The 16,084-nt window shown below is 44.0% G+C and overlaps 1 protein-coding gene across 6 annotated transcripts in view; it reads right to left on the bottom strand.

Moving 5' to 3' along the window:
• Positions 1-2,248: 2,248 nt before the first annotated feature.
• Positions 2,249-16,084, bottom strand: part of ADAT1 (adenosine deaminase tRNA specific 1) — a 77,535-nt gene continuing 63,699 nt past the window's right edge. For all 6 annotated transcript variants that reach the window (XM_084644696.1, XM_084644697.1, XM_084644700.1 and 3 more), the window contains 2 exons: positions 11,512-11,598; positions 2,249-3,309 (listed from right to left, as the gene is read on the bottom strand). In XM_084644696.1, coding sequence (XP_084500822.1) covers positions 3,177-3,309; positions 11,512-11,598 — 220 coding nt within the window. In that variant the 3' untranslated portion in view covers positions 2,249-3,176. The remainder of the gene's footprint in view (positions 3,310-11,511; positions 11,599-16,084) is intronic.

Below are 16,084 nucleotides of genomic sequence, written 5' to 3'. Positions count from 1 at the left end.
CTAGGGGTGACAGTGGACGAGAAGCTGGATATGAGTCAGCAGTGTGCCCTTGTTGCCAAGAAGGCCAATGGCATTTTGGGATGTATAAGTAGGGGCATAGTGAGCAGATCGAGGGACATGATCGTTCCCCTCTATTCGACATTGGTGAGGCCTCATCTGGAGTACTGTGTCCAGTTTTGGGCCCCACACTTCAAGAAGGATGTGGATAAATTGGAGAGAGTCCAGCGAAGGGCAACAAAAATGATTAGGGGACTGGAACACATGAGTTATGAGGAGAGGCTGAGGGAGCTGGGATTGTTTAGCCTGCAGAAGAGAAGAATGAGGGGGGATTTGATAGCTGCTTTCAACTACCTGAAAGGGGGTTCCAAAGAGGATGGCTCTAGACTGTTCTCAATGGTAGCAGATGACAGAACGAGGAGTAATGGTCTCAAGTTGCAGTGGGGGAGGTTTAGATTGGATATTAGGAAAAACTTTTTCACTAAGAGGGTGGTGAAACACTGGAATGCGTTACCTAGGGAGGTGGTAGAATCTCCTTCCTTAGAGGTTTTTAAGGTCAGGCTTGACAAAGCCCTGGCTGGGATGATTTAACTGGGAATTGGTCCTGCTTTGAGCAGGGGGTTGGACTAGATGACCTTCTGGGGTCCCTTCCAACCCCGATATTCTATGATTCTATGACCATACCTTCTTCCTAGATGCTTCACATTCCTGCAGTTCACCCCAACTCCAAAATATATTGGGATCTGGCCTGACCTGCTGGTTCCTTACACAAGTTCTAGATATCAACTCCTTTACCCCTACACTGGCTCAGTTCTTTCAAGAGGGCCTGGGATGTTGATGCTGGCTATGTAAAGTATGGGAGTAGACAGATCAGACTCACGCTTTCTCCTACAGCTTTATCACTTCCTACAGGAAACCATAATTTCACCACTGTGTAAACCAAAAGGATTGGCAAGGAAGGCTATAGGTTTAGCTCCTTTTCTCCCTCCTATGCATTAGAGCAGGATACAGCTGCCATCACCATGCTCAATGATTTTGTAAAATTTAGGCTATAGCAGGACAGAAGTCTGAGTGAACAGTGGCTCTTGGGTGATTATATAATCTCAGCATTGGGCTAAAGAAATAAAATATGACCACGTGAACAGTCAATTCCCCAGATGGAAGAATCTGGGTGCACCACATGCTTCTAGTTTAACTAGGACATTTTCCATTAGTCTTAGACTGTTCTGCCATGCTGATATCATCTAGTAATATTTTGCTTAGACCCATATATTAAAGCAAAGCCTGTCAGGGACTGTATATTGCTACCACAAGCCTCTCCAGCTTCTACCAGGCTCAGTTAACACATGGCACAAGTCAAATGGTAACACTGAGGCCCTTAATGGTACAACCAAGATCTGTTTTCCCAAGGAGAAATGGTTAATAAAAGGCTTGGGTGTCTCAGTGTTAGTATTTCTGTCATGTGTCCGTTGGCTTAGACTTCATAGTTTCTTATCTCACTGAAAATTGTTTTTAATTGAAATGCAGCATCCTTTCTGCTCTCTGATTCAGATTTTTTTTAAAAACCTTCCCACTGTAAAATGTGGAGTCATTTATGGAACGATCTGGATATAAAAAATAAAATGACTGATTAAAAGCCCCATTTTTTACCCAACTCTTGTCACATTATCTCTCATCAGTGGGGTGATTAGATACCTCAGTTCTCTGGGATTGGTCTTGGCTTGGAGGTATGAGAGAACATATAGTACCAAACCAACAGGTTTGGGTGCTGTATCTCTTCTGCAGCAGAAGGAAAGGCTGGCATGTCACCCCTTCCTACTTTCATCTCCCTTGTCAAATACATCAGAGGTTGTAGTAGATGGATCAGAACTTCCCCTACTCATATGCTGTGATAAATGAAGGGGGGGGGACTAGCTCTCTTTTATGGACACTCGGCCAGCCAGCTAGCTATAAAATCCCTCTGAGTAGCTGTTCTCTACTTGCTTTACTTGTAAAGGGTTAAAAAGTCCACAGGTAAAAAGAAAGGAGTGGGCACCTGACCAAAAGAGCCAATGGGATGGCTAGAACTTTAAAAAATTGAAACAAAACTCCCCCTTGTTGTCTGTGGTTGTTCTCTGGAGAGAGGAGACACGTAGCTGCATTATTATAAGCAGCTTTAAGCCAGGTATGAGAAATCATCAGATCATACCTAGAATTACTTGGTATTCCCCCAAATATGCAAGTAGATCAGAAAATGTCTAGAAAGACACAATTAGGGTTATTTGCTTTATTTCTGTAAGGCTTGTAGATCTCCTCTGTGCTAACCCCAGATGCTTTTGTTTGCTTGTAACCTTTAAGATGAACCCTCAAGAAAGCTATTTTGGGTGCTTCATTTTTGGAATTACTCCTTTAAAATCTAGCAAAAGCCTAAGTTCCAGATGTATTTTCTTCCTTTTTGTTTTTAATAAAATTTACCTTTCTTAAGAACAAAATTGGATTTTTGGTGTCCTAAGAGGTTTGTGCATATGTTGTTTAATTGCCTGGTGGCAACAGCTAATTTCCTTTGTTTTCTTTCTCAGCTCTTCGCTGAAGGGGGGTGAAAGAGCTTGAGGGTACCCCACAGGGAGGAATTCCCAAGTGCTTCTTCCTAGGTTCAAGTGGGTTTTTGCATTTCGGTGGTGGCGTTTACCAAGCCAAGGTCAGAGAAAAGCTGTAACCTTGGGAGTTTAATACAAGCCTGGAGTAACAAGTATTAACTTAAAATCTTTGTGGGCCCCCACCTTCTGCATTCAAAGTGCCAGAGCGAGGATTCAGCCTTGACATATGCCATGGTACATGCAGCTCAGAAGTGACCACCCAAGCCCACTGGGATCTAATTTATATTTCGTAAAGAATGACATACGCAAGCAGCCATAACAAGTTCCCTTTTCTATCCCCCTCCCTCAGAGCTCAGGCTCAGATTTTTAAAGGTATTGAGGTGTTGCTGTGCTCAGCCTAAATCCCACGCTCCCTTGGAAAATGGGATTTAGTCTCCTAAATCAGTCAGGCATTGCAATGACTCAAATCCCTTTAAACAGCTGGGCCTTAGAGACAAAGTGCTGCCTTCAACTGACAGCCAGAATTTGGCCCACACTCTAAAGCAACATCTCCCACTCTGTGTCTGAAGGCTCCATCAATGCTGGGCTCACACAGCTGCCATTTTATGTAAACTGCAGGTAATCCTTGGTATTCTTGACCCAGGTTCCTAGGGCCTGGCTATGCAACGCTTTCCAAGCTTCTTGATAGTTTGCTGCAGCTTCCTTGTACTCCCAGTAGGTCTCCAACTTCTTCTCCCTGATAGGAAATGCACCACAACAATGGACAGGTTTCAGTTCTCTTATTAACAGAGGTTACCTTTCCTTTTTGAACAAATACCCAATCCTGTGAGAGGCCAATCTGCACTGACTGCTCTTCCTGACATTCTTGGCAAACAGGCAGGCATATAAATACTAATCTGCAAGAGTTTTGTGGGAATAAATGGAAAGAGGTGAAAAGGCCTACAACCATCCTACCTCAGACCTGTGGACCTAGCAGACAGACTAGGCCTCTTACGAAACTGGATAAGCCTCAGGGGGATGTCACCTGCTCTCTGGAGCTTCCTAGGTTTCTGGGAAGATGGTTAAGGAGTTCTGTGCTGTGAAGGAGTTAGGGTTTCTGGACACTTCCGGATTTCTAGAAGGTCCCTGGCTCCTGGGAGGTAGCTCTGTTCAGTTTTCTCCAGGGTGGGTGTATAAATTCTGCCCAAGTATGGCCTGTTTCTACCTCTCCACTGGTTTCAAGCCTTTGGACCACCAACAGGATGGGGATACTTTGTACGAGCAGAGTGCAGCAGACAGAGTGGTGCCAGCCATGTGGGAGAGCAGCCAGGCAGAGTCAGCAGTGTGCCTTATGAGCAGATCCACATTCCAGTGGGGTAGAATTGGTCTCATTTTGCTGGAGGATGTATAGCTAAGAGCTGCCCAAGTGGCTGAAGTTCAGAATAATCTTTTTTGCACTCCAGGGCAAACACAGGGTGGTGGAACAATGGAGTCAGAGTCTTTACTCCTCTGCCTAGAATGGAATGAAAGAGGCGCAGCAGGGCAACATAACTTTGCTTAACATGCTACTGAGATGATGCCTGTCCCACAGGCACTAGCCATGGCCAATGCATTATAAAATGAGTGGACCATGCCACAGCATGCACATGCAGAACTGCATTCAGGCATTTACAACTTAGCTTTCACATACTTCATTGCTATCCACTTTATGTTTCGTTAAATAAACCCCAAATGATTGCAATTAGTGTCTTACTGGGGACATTACCAATGAAAGACACACTGGAGCTCTGCCCTTCAGAACACATGGAAGATTATGGGTACTAACCTTCAGCACTGAGCTGCAGGCATAGAAGAGCCCTGATAGTGGTCAGCTAGCACATGGGGAAAGCAGACTTCAGGAGACACCACAGGTCAAAGAAGGGCTCTGGACACTGCCTCACCCCCCTTACCTCTCACCCTAACAGCTCCGATTACAACACATGGAAGCCAAGGCAACATAAAAAGTGCAGTATGGCTGATTTAGGGCATATCTACACTGCACACTCCTTATGGCAGGGTGCAGAGCACATACACCACACACACACCCCCACAGTTCAGGTGTATGTAGCTGTGTAGGGGTGAGGTGCTGCTTCAGCAAGTAAAGAGACACCTGAACCCCTAGGGCACGTACCTTACATGGCTCTCTAGATGTGCAAGCAGATCCACCCACCTACATTGCTATTTTTAGGTGTCTTCCAGGAAGCAGCAACATGTCCCTCCAGCTCCCAGTTGGCTCTGAGCACTGCCCCTGCCTGCAGTCACCACCCCACCCCAGCTTCCAGTGGTCGTGGTTTCTGGCCAATGGGAGCTGCAGAGCCAGCACACAGGGCAGGGGCAGCGTGTGGAGTCCCCCGGCCGTCTCTCCGCTTAGGAGCCAGAGGGACATGTTGCTTCTTCCTGAGAGCCGCACGAAGCTGAAAGCCTGCCAGCCCCAGAGCAACTGGAATTTTAACGGTCCAGTCAGCACTGCTGCCAGGGTCCCTTTTCCTGCCACAGGTGTTCTGGTTGAAAACTGGACACCAGGCAAACGTAGTGTAGTGTCCCACTGCTTCCCTGGTGCTGGAGCCTTTCGCCGCCACAGGGAGCTGCCAGAGCCTTTTCCTACCACAGGGAAAGGCTCTGGCAGGGGGGCAGCAGCGGTGAAAGGCTCGCGCAGCTCCCTGCTTCCAGAGCCTTTCCCTGTTTCCTCCTCACTGTCAGAGCCTTTCACGGTCACATGTAGCTACATGCTGCAGGGTGGACACAGTCTACTTTTCACTGCGGTATGTAGCTATGCACACCCTATGCACCACTGCCAGGAGTGTGCAGCACAGACATATCCTGAGTTTTCTCTCCCCATTCCTCCAGCACAGAGGTGGGCAAACTACGGCCCGTGGGACCATCCTGCCTGCCCGTTGAGCTCCCGGCCGGGGAGGCTAGCCCCCTCCCCCGCAGCCACGCCACCGCTTGCACCCGCCCACCTCCCAGGCTTTCCAATAAGCCTGTCCTGCTGCTCTGAGCGGCATGGTGTGTGTGTGGGGGGGTGGATTGGATAAGGGACAGGAGGTCCCGGGGGGCAGTCAGGGGACGGAGAGGGGTTGGATGGGGCGGAGGTTCGGGGTGGGGAGGTCAGGAGACAGGGCGTTGGATAAGGAGTGGAGTCCTGGGGGCACAGTTAGGGATGGGGGTCCTGGGAGGGGGCAGTCAGGGGACAAGGAGCGGGGGGGAGGTTGGATGCGTCGGGGGTTCTGGGGGAGGAAGTCAGGGGCGGGAAGTGGGAGGGAGAGGATAGGGGGGCAGGGTGCCAGGCTGTTTGCAGAGGCACAGCCTTCCCTACCTGGCCCTCCATACTGTTTCGCAACCCCGATATGGCCCTCGGGCCAAAAAATTTGCCCACCCCTGCTCCAGCACATGCTACTGTCAACTAGCACAGCACACCAGCATCGCCTACTCCAAGATCCCAGCCACTAGGGAGCAACAACTGTGATGTGAAGAGAGTTCTGATTACACTTAATGGGTTGTCACAGACTCATCTCTTTGGCCAGAGACTCCCCTGCACTTGCATTCACACTCCTGTATTTAAGGGGCTGTTAGTAAATTTAGGTCTCCTCATTGTTTGTGTAAATCAGTGTTATACGAGAAACGCTCACATGATCAGCAGGCAAGAAAAGAGATGATTTATTCTCCTGTAGCCCCACGCAAATCTCTGAAAAAATCTGACACATTGGCATGTGCATGTATTCAACCCTACTCTTCTCCACAGCACAAAAGCCACACCTTTGATCCATTATTCAGTTTCAAACTTTACTTTCAAGTCTTCATCCATACTTGAGATCACATATCTAGTTAGTAAAGGTAACTGTGTTAACAATGTATCAGGACAAAGTACCACAAGGACATTCTGATTAAAAAATTAGAAGTATAATAAATGAACGCATACATAAGTGGATTCAAAACTGGCTGATAGACCTTCAAAACGTAATTGTTAATGGGGAATTGCCCTCAAATTGGGGTGCATCCAATAGAGTCCCCAAGGGATCTGGTTTTGGGCCTGTTTATCTAATATCTTTATCAATGCTCTGGAAGAAAATATAAAATCATTCCTAGTACAGGTGATAGACTGCTGAAGCAATAAATAATGATGAAGACAGAGCAGTCATACAGAATGATCTCGACTGTTTGGTAACACAGACCTATTCAAACAAAATTCTTTTTAACACAGTGAAATGCAAGGTCATGAATCTAGGAACAAGAAATACAGGCCACACCTACAGAACAATACTCGGGGGGAACAATGCTCTGGAAAGAAGTGACAGTGTGAGAGTGCAGGGATACTACGCTTGTTAACTTCAGCTAAGCTTCTCCCTCCTCTTGCATTTGTGCTTATGTTTAACTGAAAGTTTACAAGCAAGTTTTCATAAATATAAAGGGAAGGGTAAACCCCTTTAAAATCCCTCCTGGCCAGAGGAAAAATCCTCTCACCTGTAAAGGATTAAGAAGCTAAAGGTAACCTCGCTGGCACCTGACCAAAATGTCTAATGAGGAGACAAGATACTTTCAAAAGCTGGGAGGAGGGAGAAAAACAAAGGATCTGTGTCTGTCCGTATGATGCTTGGAGTCTTAGAACTTAGTAAGTAATCTAGCTAGGTATGAGTTAGATTATGATTTCTTTAAATGGCTGAGAAAATAGCTGTGCTGAATAGAATGAATATTCCTGTCTGTGTGTCTTTTTTGTAACTTAAGGTTTTGCCTAGAGGGATTCTCTGTGTTTTGAATCTAATTACCCTGTAAGGTATTCACCATCCTGATTTTACAGAGGTGATTCTTTTTTTACTTCTATTAAAAGTCTTCTTGTAAGGAACCTGAATGCTTTTTCATTGTTCTAAGATCCAAGGGTTTGGGTCTGTGGTCACCTATGCAAATTGGTGAAGATTTTTACCAAACCTTCCCCAGGAAGTGGAGTGCAAGGGTTGGGAGGATTTTGGGGGGAAAGACGTTTTCTAACAATGTTCCTAACATTTCTTCAGGAACCCAGATAAAGTTTGGTGGTAGCGGTGGAAGTCCAAGGGTAAAATAGTTCGTACCTTGGGGAAGTTTTAACTTAAGCTGGTAAAAGTAAGCTTAGGGGGTTTTCATGCAGGGCCCCACATCTGTACCCTACAGTTCAGAATGGGGAAGGAACCTTGACACAAGTCTTGAAAAATTTACTCAGACCTATTACCCAGAGAACTAAGCCTACCAGCCATAATGAAAGAAACCTATGCTGCCCTATCCCCAAGGCCTCACGCCCTGCAATTTAAAGGAATTAGTAATCAGAGTCCCTGGAGCAAACAAGCTCTCCACAGGAGATGAGTTGCAATTAAATATAGTGTGCATAGAGATCCCCCAGGTGAGAGGCAGAGAGGGGAAGAAAAAGGAAAGTACAGTTGAAGAGGTAGGTGAACCAGGATGGCATGGAGTCCCAAAGACCAAGGCAGCAATGCTGTTAGGGAGGAGGGACTGATCAATCATCATAAGTAGCAGAAAGACCTGGGAACAGACAAGGGACCCATGGACTTAACCCAGAGGAGGCAGTTAGTGACTTTGGAAAAAAATGTGTCAATGGAGTAATGGGGGTAGATTGCAAGGGATCAAGAAGGGAATCAGAGAAATGAAGGCAGGAACTTAGGAGGCAAAGTGGGGAGGAGGAAGAGAAGATGGACTGATGGCTATAAGAAAGTGGAGTCTAGGGAGCGTAAGGTAGGAGATACCAGGATGCACTTGAATGCAGAAGAAAAGGAGTTGGTGAGGCAGGCAGGCAGACAAGGGATTGGGGAGAAAGGCAGCTAAACAAATGAGAGTCAGGAGGGATGGTTTGACAGCTTGGAAATCAATAGAAAAATTCCACTCTGAATCAGAGCCCAGAGTGAAGGAAGAGAATATGTTGTGAAGAGTGGCACGAAGTGGAGGGGGAACAGTGGTTTGAAGTTACCCGCTATAGTGTTTGGTCAGTAGCAGGAAAGCAGCAGGGCAGGCTGAGTGGAGAGCTAGGTCCCCCTGCTGTACACACTAAGCTTGTGTAGCCTGTATCAGAGACACTCGTATCTGTGTGTCTGCTGAACTGTGCCACAAGGAAAAGTTCAGAGACAGAAAATGATAAAAGGACAAAAATGCCACAGGAAATTACAAAACCACAGGAATCCTGAAAAGGCTTGAGGTGAAAGAGTGTTATGTAAGCAGCACATGGCCAGCCTTCCAATCACGCAGCAGCATGTCCCCAATGCACCACACAAACCCAGCTCCTACCATCCCAGTTATGAAGAAGTCACGTTGGACAAACAACTGAAGTAGAGCTCCCCGTGCAATGCTGTGGCTTAAAGGACAAATCCTTGGATGTTTAAAACATGTACATATCCAGCAGAAGTGGGGAGGTGGTATTGCCTCTCTCTACTCGAATAATGTTCCACTTTTCTTGTCCACACTTCAAAAAGATGTTGAAAAACTGGAGAGGGCTCAGAGGGGGTACAAAAATGATTCAGGGTCTAAAAGAAATCCAAGTAAGAGATTTAAAGAGTTCAGTCTGTTCAGCTCATCAAATAGAAGGTTGAGGGGCAACTTGATCACAGTCGAGAAGTATCTACACGAGGAGAAGATTTTTCAGGGATCTTTAAGCCTTCTGACAAAAGCATAAATGAAATCCAATGGGGGGAGTTGAAAAATCCTAACTGGAAATAAGACCGTTTTTTCCAACAATTGGGATATTTAACCTTTGGAACAGATTAACTATGGATGTGGTAGATTCACCATCACTTGGAATCTTGAAATCAAGATTAGATGTCTCTTTCTAACATATATGATGTAGAGTTCAACCAGAAGTTATGGGCTTGATGCAGCAGTGGTGGATGGAGTTCTATGGCCTGTGGTATTATATACAGGTCAGACTACAGGTCATACAGAATGGTCCCTTATGGCTTAAAAACCTATGCATTGCTTTCTTTAGTAACATAGTAACAAACTCTAATAGAGTTCTTTGAAGGGGTCAACAAACATGTGGATAAGGGGATCCAGTGGACATAGTGTACTTAGATTTCCAGAAAGCCTTTGATAAGGTCCCCCACCAAAGGCTCTTATGTAAATTAAGTTGTCATGGGATAAGAGGGAAGATCCTTTCATGGATTGAGAACTGGTTAAAAGAGAGGGAACAAAGGGTAGGAATAAATGGTAAATTTTCAGAATGGAGAGGGGTAACTAGTGGTGTTCCCAAGGGTCAGTCCTAGGACCAATCCTATTCAACCTATTCATAAATAATCTGGAGAAAGGGGTAAACAGTGAGGTGGCAAAGTTTGCAGATGATACTAAACTGCTCAAGATAGTTAAGACCAAAGCAGACTGCGAAGAACTTCAAAAATATCTCACAAAACTAAGTGACTGGCCAACAAAATGGCAAATGAAATTTAATGTGGATAAATGTAAAGTAATGCACATTGGAAAAAATAACCCCAGCTATACATACAGTATGATGGGGGCTAATTTAGCTACACCTAATCAGGAGAAAGATCTTGAAGTCATCGTGGATAGTTCTCTGAAGACATCCATGCAGTGTGCATCGGCAGTCAAAAAAGCAAACGGGATGTTAGGAATCATTAAAAAAGGGATAGAGAATAAGACAGAGAATATCTTATTGCCCTTATATAAATCTATGGTACGCCCACATCCCCTCATCTCAAAAAAGATATACTAGCATTAGAAAAGGTTCAGAAAAGGGCAACTAAAATGATAAGGGGTTTGGAATGGATCACATATGAGGACAGATTAAAGAGGCTAGGACTTTTCAGCTTGTAAGAGGAGACTAAGGGGGGATATGATAGAGGTATATAAAATCATAAGTGGTGTGGAGAAAGTGAATAAGGAAAAGTTTTTTACTAGTTCCCATAATATAAGAACTAGGAACCATCAAATGAAATTAATGGGTAGCAGGTTTAAAAACAAATAAAAGGAAGTTCGTCTTCACTCAGCCCACAGTCAACCTGTGGAACTCCTTGCCTGAGGCGGTTGTGAAGGCTAGGACTATAATAGGTTTAAAAGAGAACTAGATAAATTCATGGAGGTTAAGTCCATTAATGGCTATCAGCCAGGATTGGTAAGGAATGGTGTCCCTAGACTCTGTCAGAGGGTGGAGATGGATGGCAGGAGAGAGATCACTGATCATTACCCATTAGGTTCACTCCCTCTGGGGCACCTGGCATTGGCCACTGTCGATAGACAGGATACTGGGCTGGATGGACCTTTGGTCTTGCCCAGTATGGCCATTCTTATGTTCTTATAATGAAATTGCCACTAAGTAAGAGTTTCTGCTTTTATTAAAAGTCTCTATGCATAAAACAGATACAGCCCATGAAGCAGACATGCAAGCTGTTCACACTGGCCCCCACTCCCCATGGGCCTTCTCTGTGACCTGAAGGGAAAAGCGTTTAGCTCTTGGACTTCTCTCTACTGACACTAGTGCCTTTACTGGCAATTAGTAACAGCTACAACAGTGGTTTTTGTGATGTGGACACCTGTGCACTAGGAAATGCACTGAGACCCACCTAATTATTTCACAGATACTAAACAGTGGCTAATTATCACCACTGGTTTCTGTCTGTGCCAACACTGGCTGGATTTTAACCCAATTATTTCTCATCCTTGCTCACCTGAACTAGCAAGTCCCCCAAAAACTTTTTCATATCCTGGTCTCACTTGAATACAAGAGGTACCATTACTGCTAACTTACCAACTGGGTAAGAAAGCACATACTGCACTTGCCAATATCCAAATGTTGTAGCCTTAAAAAGCCAAATTGTAATGCTGATCCCAGCAGTAATCAAATTCCCTTATATTGGCAGCCTCTGGTTTCATTAGAGCCACTCTTGGAATCTGTTGAGATTCTCCTTATAACCAATCAGAAAGAGTAATTTCTCACCTGAGAGATTCTGGCAGATCCTCCTGTGAAATACTAGCCACCAGCCTTTGGAATACATGGAAAAGTTCCACCTTACAGATCCGGGACCTAAGAAGAAGAAGAAACTCAATTCAAATCATCAGCCATAGAACAATTAAAACAGCAGTTTTGCTGTAGACACCTGTCTCATTAGGCCTACAGCAATGATGGATAATTTGCTCCTTCCCTCAATTATAAATGCTTTGCCTAGGATAATTTTACAAACAACTAGCCACCTCCCAGAGTCTTGTACATCTAGAACTGCTCTCAGGGGGAAGAAGAGGATTCCACAAGAAAGGAGCTTTTAAACAAATGCACTTTTGTTTGTTTGTAAAACCTTGAATAGTTTTACAGATGAGGTTGATATGTTGGAGAAAATGGTCCCCTACTTCTACGCCTTGTGGAGGTGACAGTAACTAACTTCACTTACTAGAAAAGTCTGGTTAGTTATAAACACTATCTTCTATGAATTTTTTTAGGGCATTTACAAAGTTACTCCCTGTTCAAATGGTGGTAATTTTATAAATATTTAGAAAGAGGCCATAATGATAAAATACAACTACAATTAGCAGTTCTGTAGGTTTCTGAGATAATTTAGAGTTGGTTTTCTAATTATAGATTTAAATTTTCAAATAATGAGTTTGCTAGAGAAGAAGTGAAAGGAGCGAAATGAGGAGAAAGGAAGGGTCATGGAAAGCCAAAAGGGAGAGGTAGTCATTCATACAATCACCTTAGAACAGCCATATGCCAGTATACCCTGTCAAAGACAACAGTGGGATACAAAATTCTGATTCACATTTCTATAGTATCAGGAGCATTTTCTGGCTGCGTTCAGCAGTGTCATGGGAATCTGGAATGGTATGCTTACTTTTACAATTCACATGAGAACAACCCAGACAAAGACCCTTTATTAATTTCTTGAAGGATGTAAAGGGATCCGAAACTATTTAACTTCTGCTGCTCCATCTGAGCTCCCCACTCTCCTGTCCCTTCACTTGAAGTGATACATTGATAAAGAGCTACACTGTCCAAGAGGCAAGCTGTAAAGCTGTTCTAGCCAGTGCTATGTCAGACTACAGAGGGGACATTTCAATATCCCCACAGCATCCTGTACATGAGATTGTGCCCCTGCCAGCCCACATCCATCTCAGAGATGAGGGGCTCAGCACCAAACATCAAGCAAGAGAACAACCCACAAGACTTTGACAGAACTACCAACGATTACATTATTTATCATGAATAAAAACCCTCAGTAAGACAGATGGGGGGGGAAGGGGATAAAAATCCTGCGCTGCCTCACAGGGGTGCCAGGTAGACACACTCAGTACTGGCTGCGAGACACTCTGATGTTATGGTGGTGCAACATTGAAAGGCCCATGAGTAAATAAGGAAAGTGAGTGCCATTTGAAAATTATGATTTATAAGGAAGGCCTAGAAGGTGGAGTTTTTTAAATAGTTTGTTTCCTGACAATTTTTTAACCTTAGAAATAGCAGGAATATCCAGTCTTCTCTTTCCTGTTTTTGCCAGAAGACTTTTTGGAGACCTGAGTAAGTAGAATGGGGAATGCCTTCAGCCTTAAATGAATGCTTAGAATATTGAGCCTTTAACAAAGATATTTTATTCTGTTTGGTGGTTTGGTTAATTTTCATTAAGAAAAGCCAACCAAAAAAAAAAAACAACCCAGACTGTATAAAACTGCTTCCTCCTTCAGTTAATCAGGTTTTACTTCCTTGGTATCTGTTACGTTGTAATCCTAAATGCCATAAAGAGCCTAGTATATAATTTTAGTAATAACAGTCATCCATAAAGTCTTACAGGAAAAACAGTAGACAAGACATGAATTTCTAATGGAACAAACTAAGCCTTTACGTTGGAGCTTTAGTCACAAAGAAAGAAAAGAGTATACACCCCTTTGCAATCCACACTGGATTTTTTTTCCAAATGTGTTAAATTAGTGCAGATGAAAAGAGTCCTACTTAACAGATATAGCATGGAGTACAGAACAGATATAGCATGGAGCACAGCCTTGTAAGCTTCCCTCACACCATCCATCAGTTCACCCATTCAGGATGAGAGGTTAATTCAACCTCCATAGTCCATTCAGTTCTTGGCCTCTCTGCTCTGACTTTATTGCAATTATATAAAGTGCACTTTTCCACAGTTCTAGGAGCAGGTATTATTATTTAACGTGTTTATTACGGCAGTGCCAAAGGGCCCGCCAAGAACAGAACTAGGCACTGTACAAACACAGAGCAGCAGACAGTCCCTGCGCTGAAGAACTTACAGTGTAACTAGACTAGACTGACAAAAGGTGGGGGGAGGCATAGAACACACCAACAGAGTGAGCAATGTGATGACACCAAACAGCATGATAGTTCCACCTTTAGGGAGGAGGAGGTGAAGAAGGCAGGTAAAGGGGCTACTTAAGAGGAGATAAGCTAAAGGGAAAGAAAAGGGAAGGGGGTGAGGGGGACAGGGCAGGGGGGAAGAGGGGAAGAGGGGCAGATGTGGAGTGACGATGAGGTGAGGAGACTGAGGGATGGATGGAACAAGCAGCCAATCAGCACAGAGCAGGAAGAGTCCAATGAAAACTCCAGAAAGATCTAAGAGTCCATATGTCTCTGGCTGGTTCCTCTCACTGTACAAACAAACAATTAGTACAAAATGCGCAAACAATTTACAAAAATACTTACAAACATCAAATAGGCTCATCTACATTAATTAATATTGTACCAAATACCACACTTCTAAGTTAAAACTATAAAGCTCTTCTTGGTCTTCCTGTTCCTAGAGAGGAGATGGAAACATTGTACAGTGGACTTTTAATAAAGGTAGACAGCAATTCTAAGTCAAGGAGATTTTTCTCCTGGAAGCATGGCATCTTGTCTTAGTGTCTCCTTCAGAAAGACTAAATCTAGGACTCTCCTCCCCGGCACCTCATTCACTACTGCTCAGTTCCCAGCCCATGGGAAAACAGACAGGCCATGCAAGGCACCAGTTAATGGATTGGTGATGTGGACAACGGACTACTGTACCAGAACATGGCGAAGACTGCCAACTATTTTCCCATTTATCTGCGGTGTGGGTCTTGCCTACATGCTCAGGGTCTAACTGATCACCATATTTGGGGTCAGGAAGGAATTTTCCTCCAGGTCAGATTGGCTGAGACCGTGGGGGCTTTTCGACTTCCCCAGCAGCCTGGGGCACGTGCAGGTTTAAACTAGCGTAAATGCTGAATTCTCTGTAACTTGAAGTCTTTAAACCATGATTTGAGGACTTCAGTAACTCGGTTAGAGATCTATTTCAGGCGTGGGGAAGGTTCTGTGGCCTGTGCTGTACAGGAGGTCAGACTAGATGATCACAATAGTCCCTTCTGATCTTAAAGTCTATGAGTCTTCTTTCAAACAGGCTACTGAACAAGCTACAACTTTTGGTTGTCACTCACCTGACCTGGAATTCAGCAACCCATAGGCAAAAGTCTCTATATCCCATCATCAATTCTGAGATATCACATCCCAACTTATCAGCATTTTCGATATGTCAATCCCCAGACACATTCATATTACAGAAACCAGCAGTCCTGTCCACAGTAGTGCAATTTTTCAAAAGTTTTTCAAAGACACATTATTAAGGGCACAAGAGCAAACTATCCCATTGTGTAAGAAAGATAGGAAGTATGGCAAGAGACCACCCTGGCTAAACCAGGACCTAAACCTCAAAAAGAGTCCTACAAAAAGTGGAAACTCAGTCAAATTACAAATGATTTATATAAACAAATAACACAAGTATGTAGGGACAAAATTAGAAAAACCAAGGCATGAAACGAGATCAAACTAGCTAGGAACATAAAAGGAAACAAGAAAACATTCTACAAATGCATTAGAAGCAAGAGGAAGATCAAGGACAGAGTAGGCCCATTACTCAATGATGGGGGAAAGACAATAACAGAAAATGTGGAAATGGCAGAGGTGCTTAATGACTTCTTTGTTTCAGTTTTCAGCAAGAAGGGTGGTGGCGACTGGATGTCTAAACATAGTGAATGCCAGTGAAAATGAGGTAGGATCAGAGTCTAAAATAGGGAAAGAACAAGTCAAAAATTACTTAGACAAATTAGAAGTCTTCAAATCACCAGGGCCTGAAGAAATGCATCTTAGACTACTCAAGGAGTTGACTGAGGAGATATCTGAGCCATTAGCAATTATCTTTGAAAAGTCATGGAAGATGGGAGACATTCCAGAAGACTAGAAAAGGGCAAATATAGTGCCTATCTATGAAAAGGAAAATAAGGACAACCCAGGGAATTACAGACCAGTCAGCTTAACTTCTGTACCTGAAAAGATAACAGAGCAAATAATTAAGTAATCAATTTGCAAACACCTAGAAGACAATAAGGTGATAAATAACAGTCAGCATGGATCTGTCAAGAACAAATAGCGTCAAACCAACCTGATAGCTTTCTTTGACACGGTAACAAGCCTTGTAGATAGGGGGGAAGCAGTAGATGTGGTATATCTTGACTTTAGTAAGTCTTTTGATACTGTCTCGCATGACCGT

Source organism: Lepidochelys olivacea (assembly GCF_965140295.1).
Source record: "Lepidochelys olivacea isolate rLepOli2 genome assembly, chromosome: 12".
Lineage (NCBI taxonomy): Eukaryota > Metazoa > Chordata > Testudines > Cheloniidae > Lepidochelys > Lepidochelys olivacea.
Note: the sequence above shows the minus strand (reverse complement) of the source record. Positions and strands in the feature narration are given on the sequence as shown.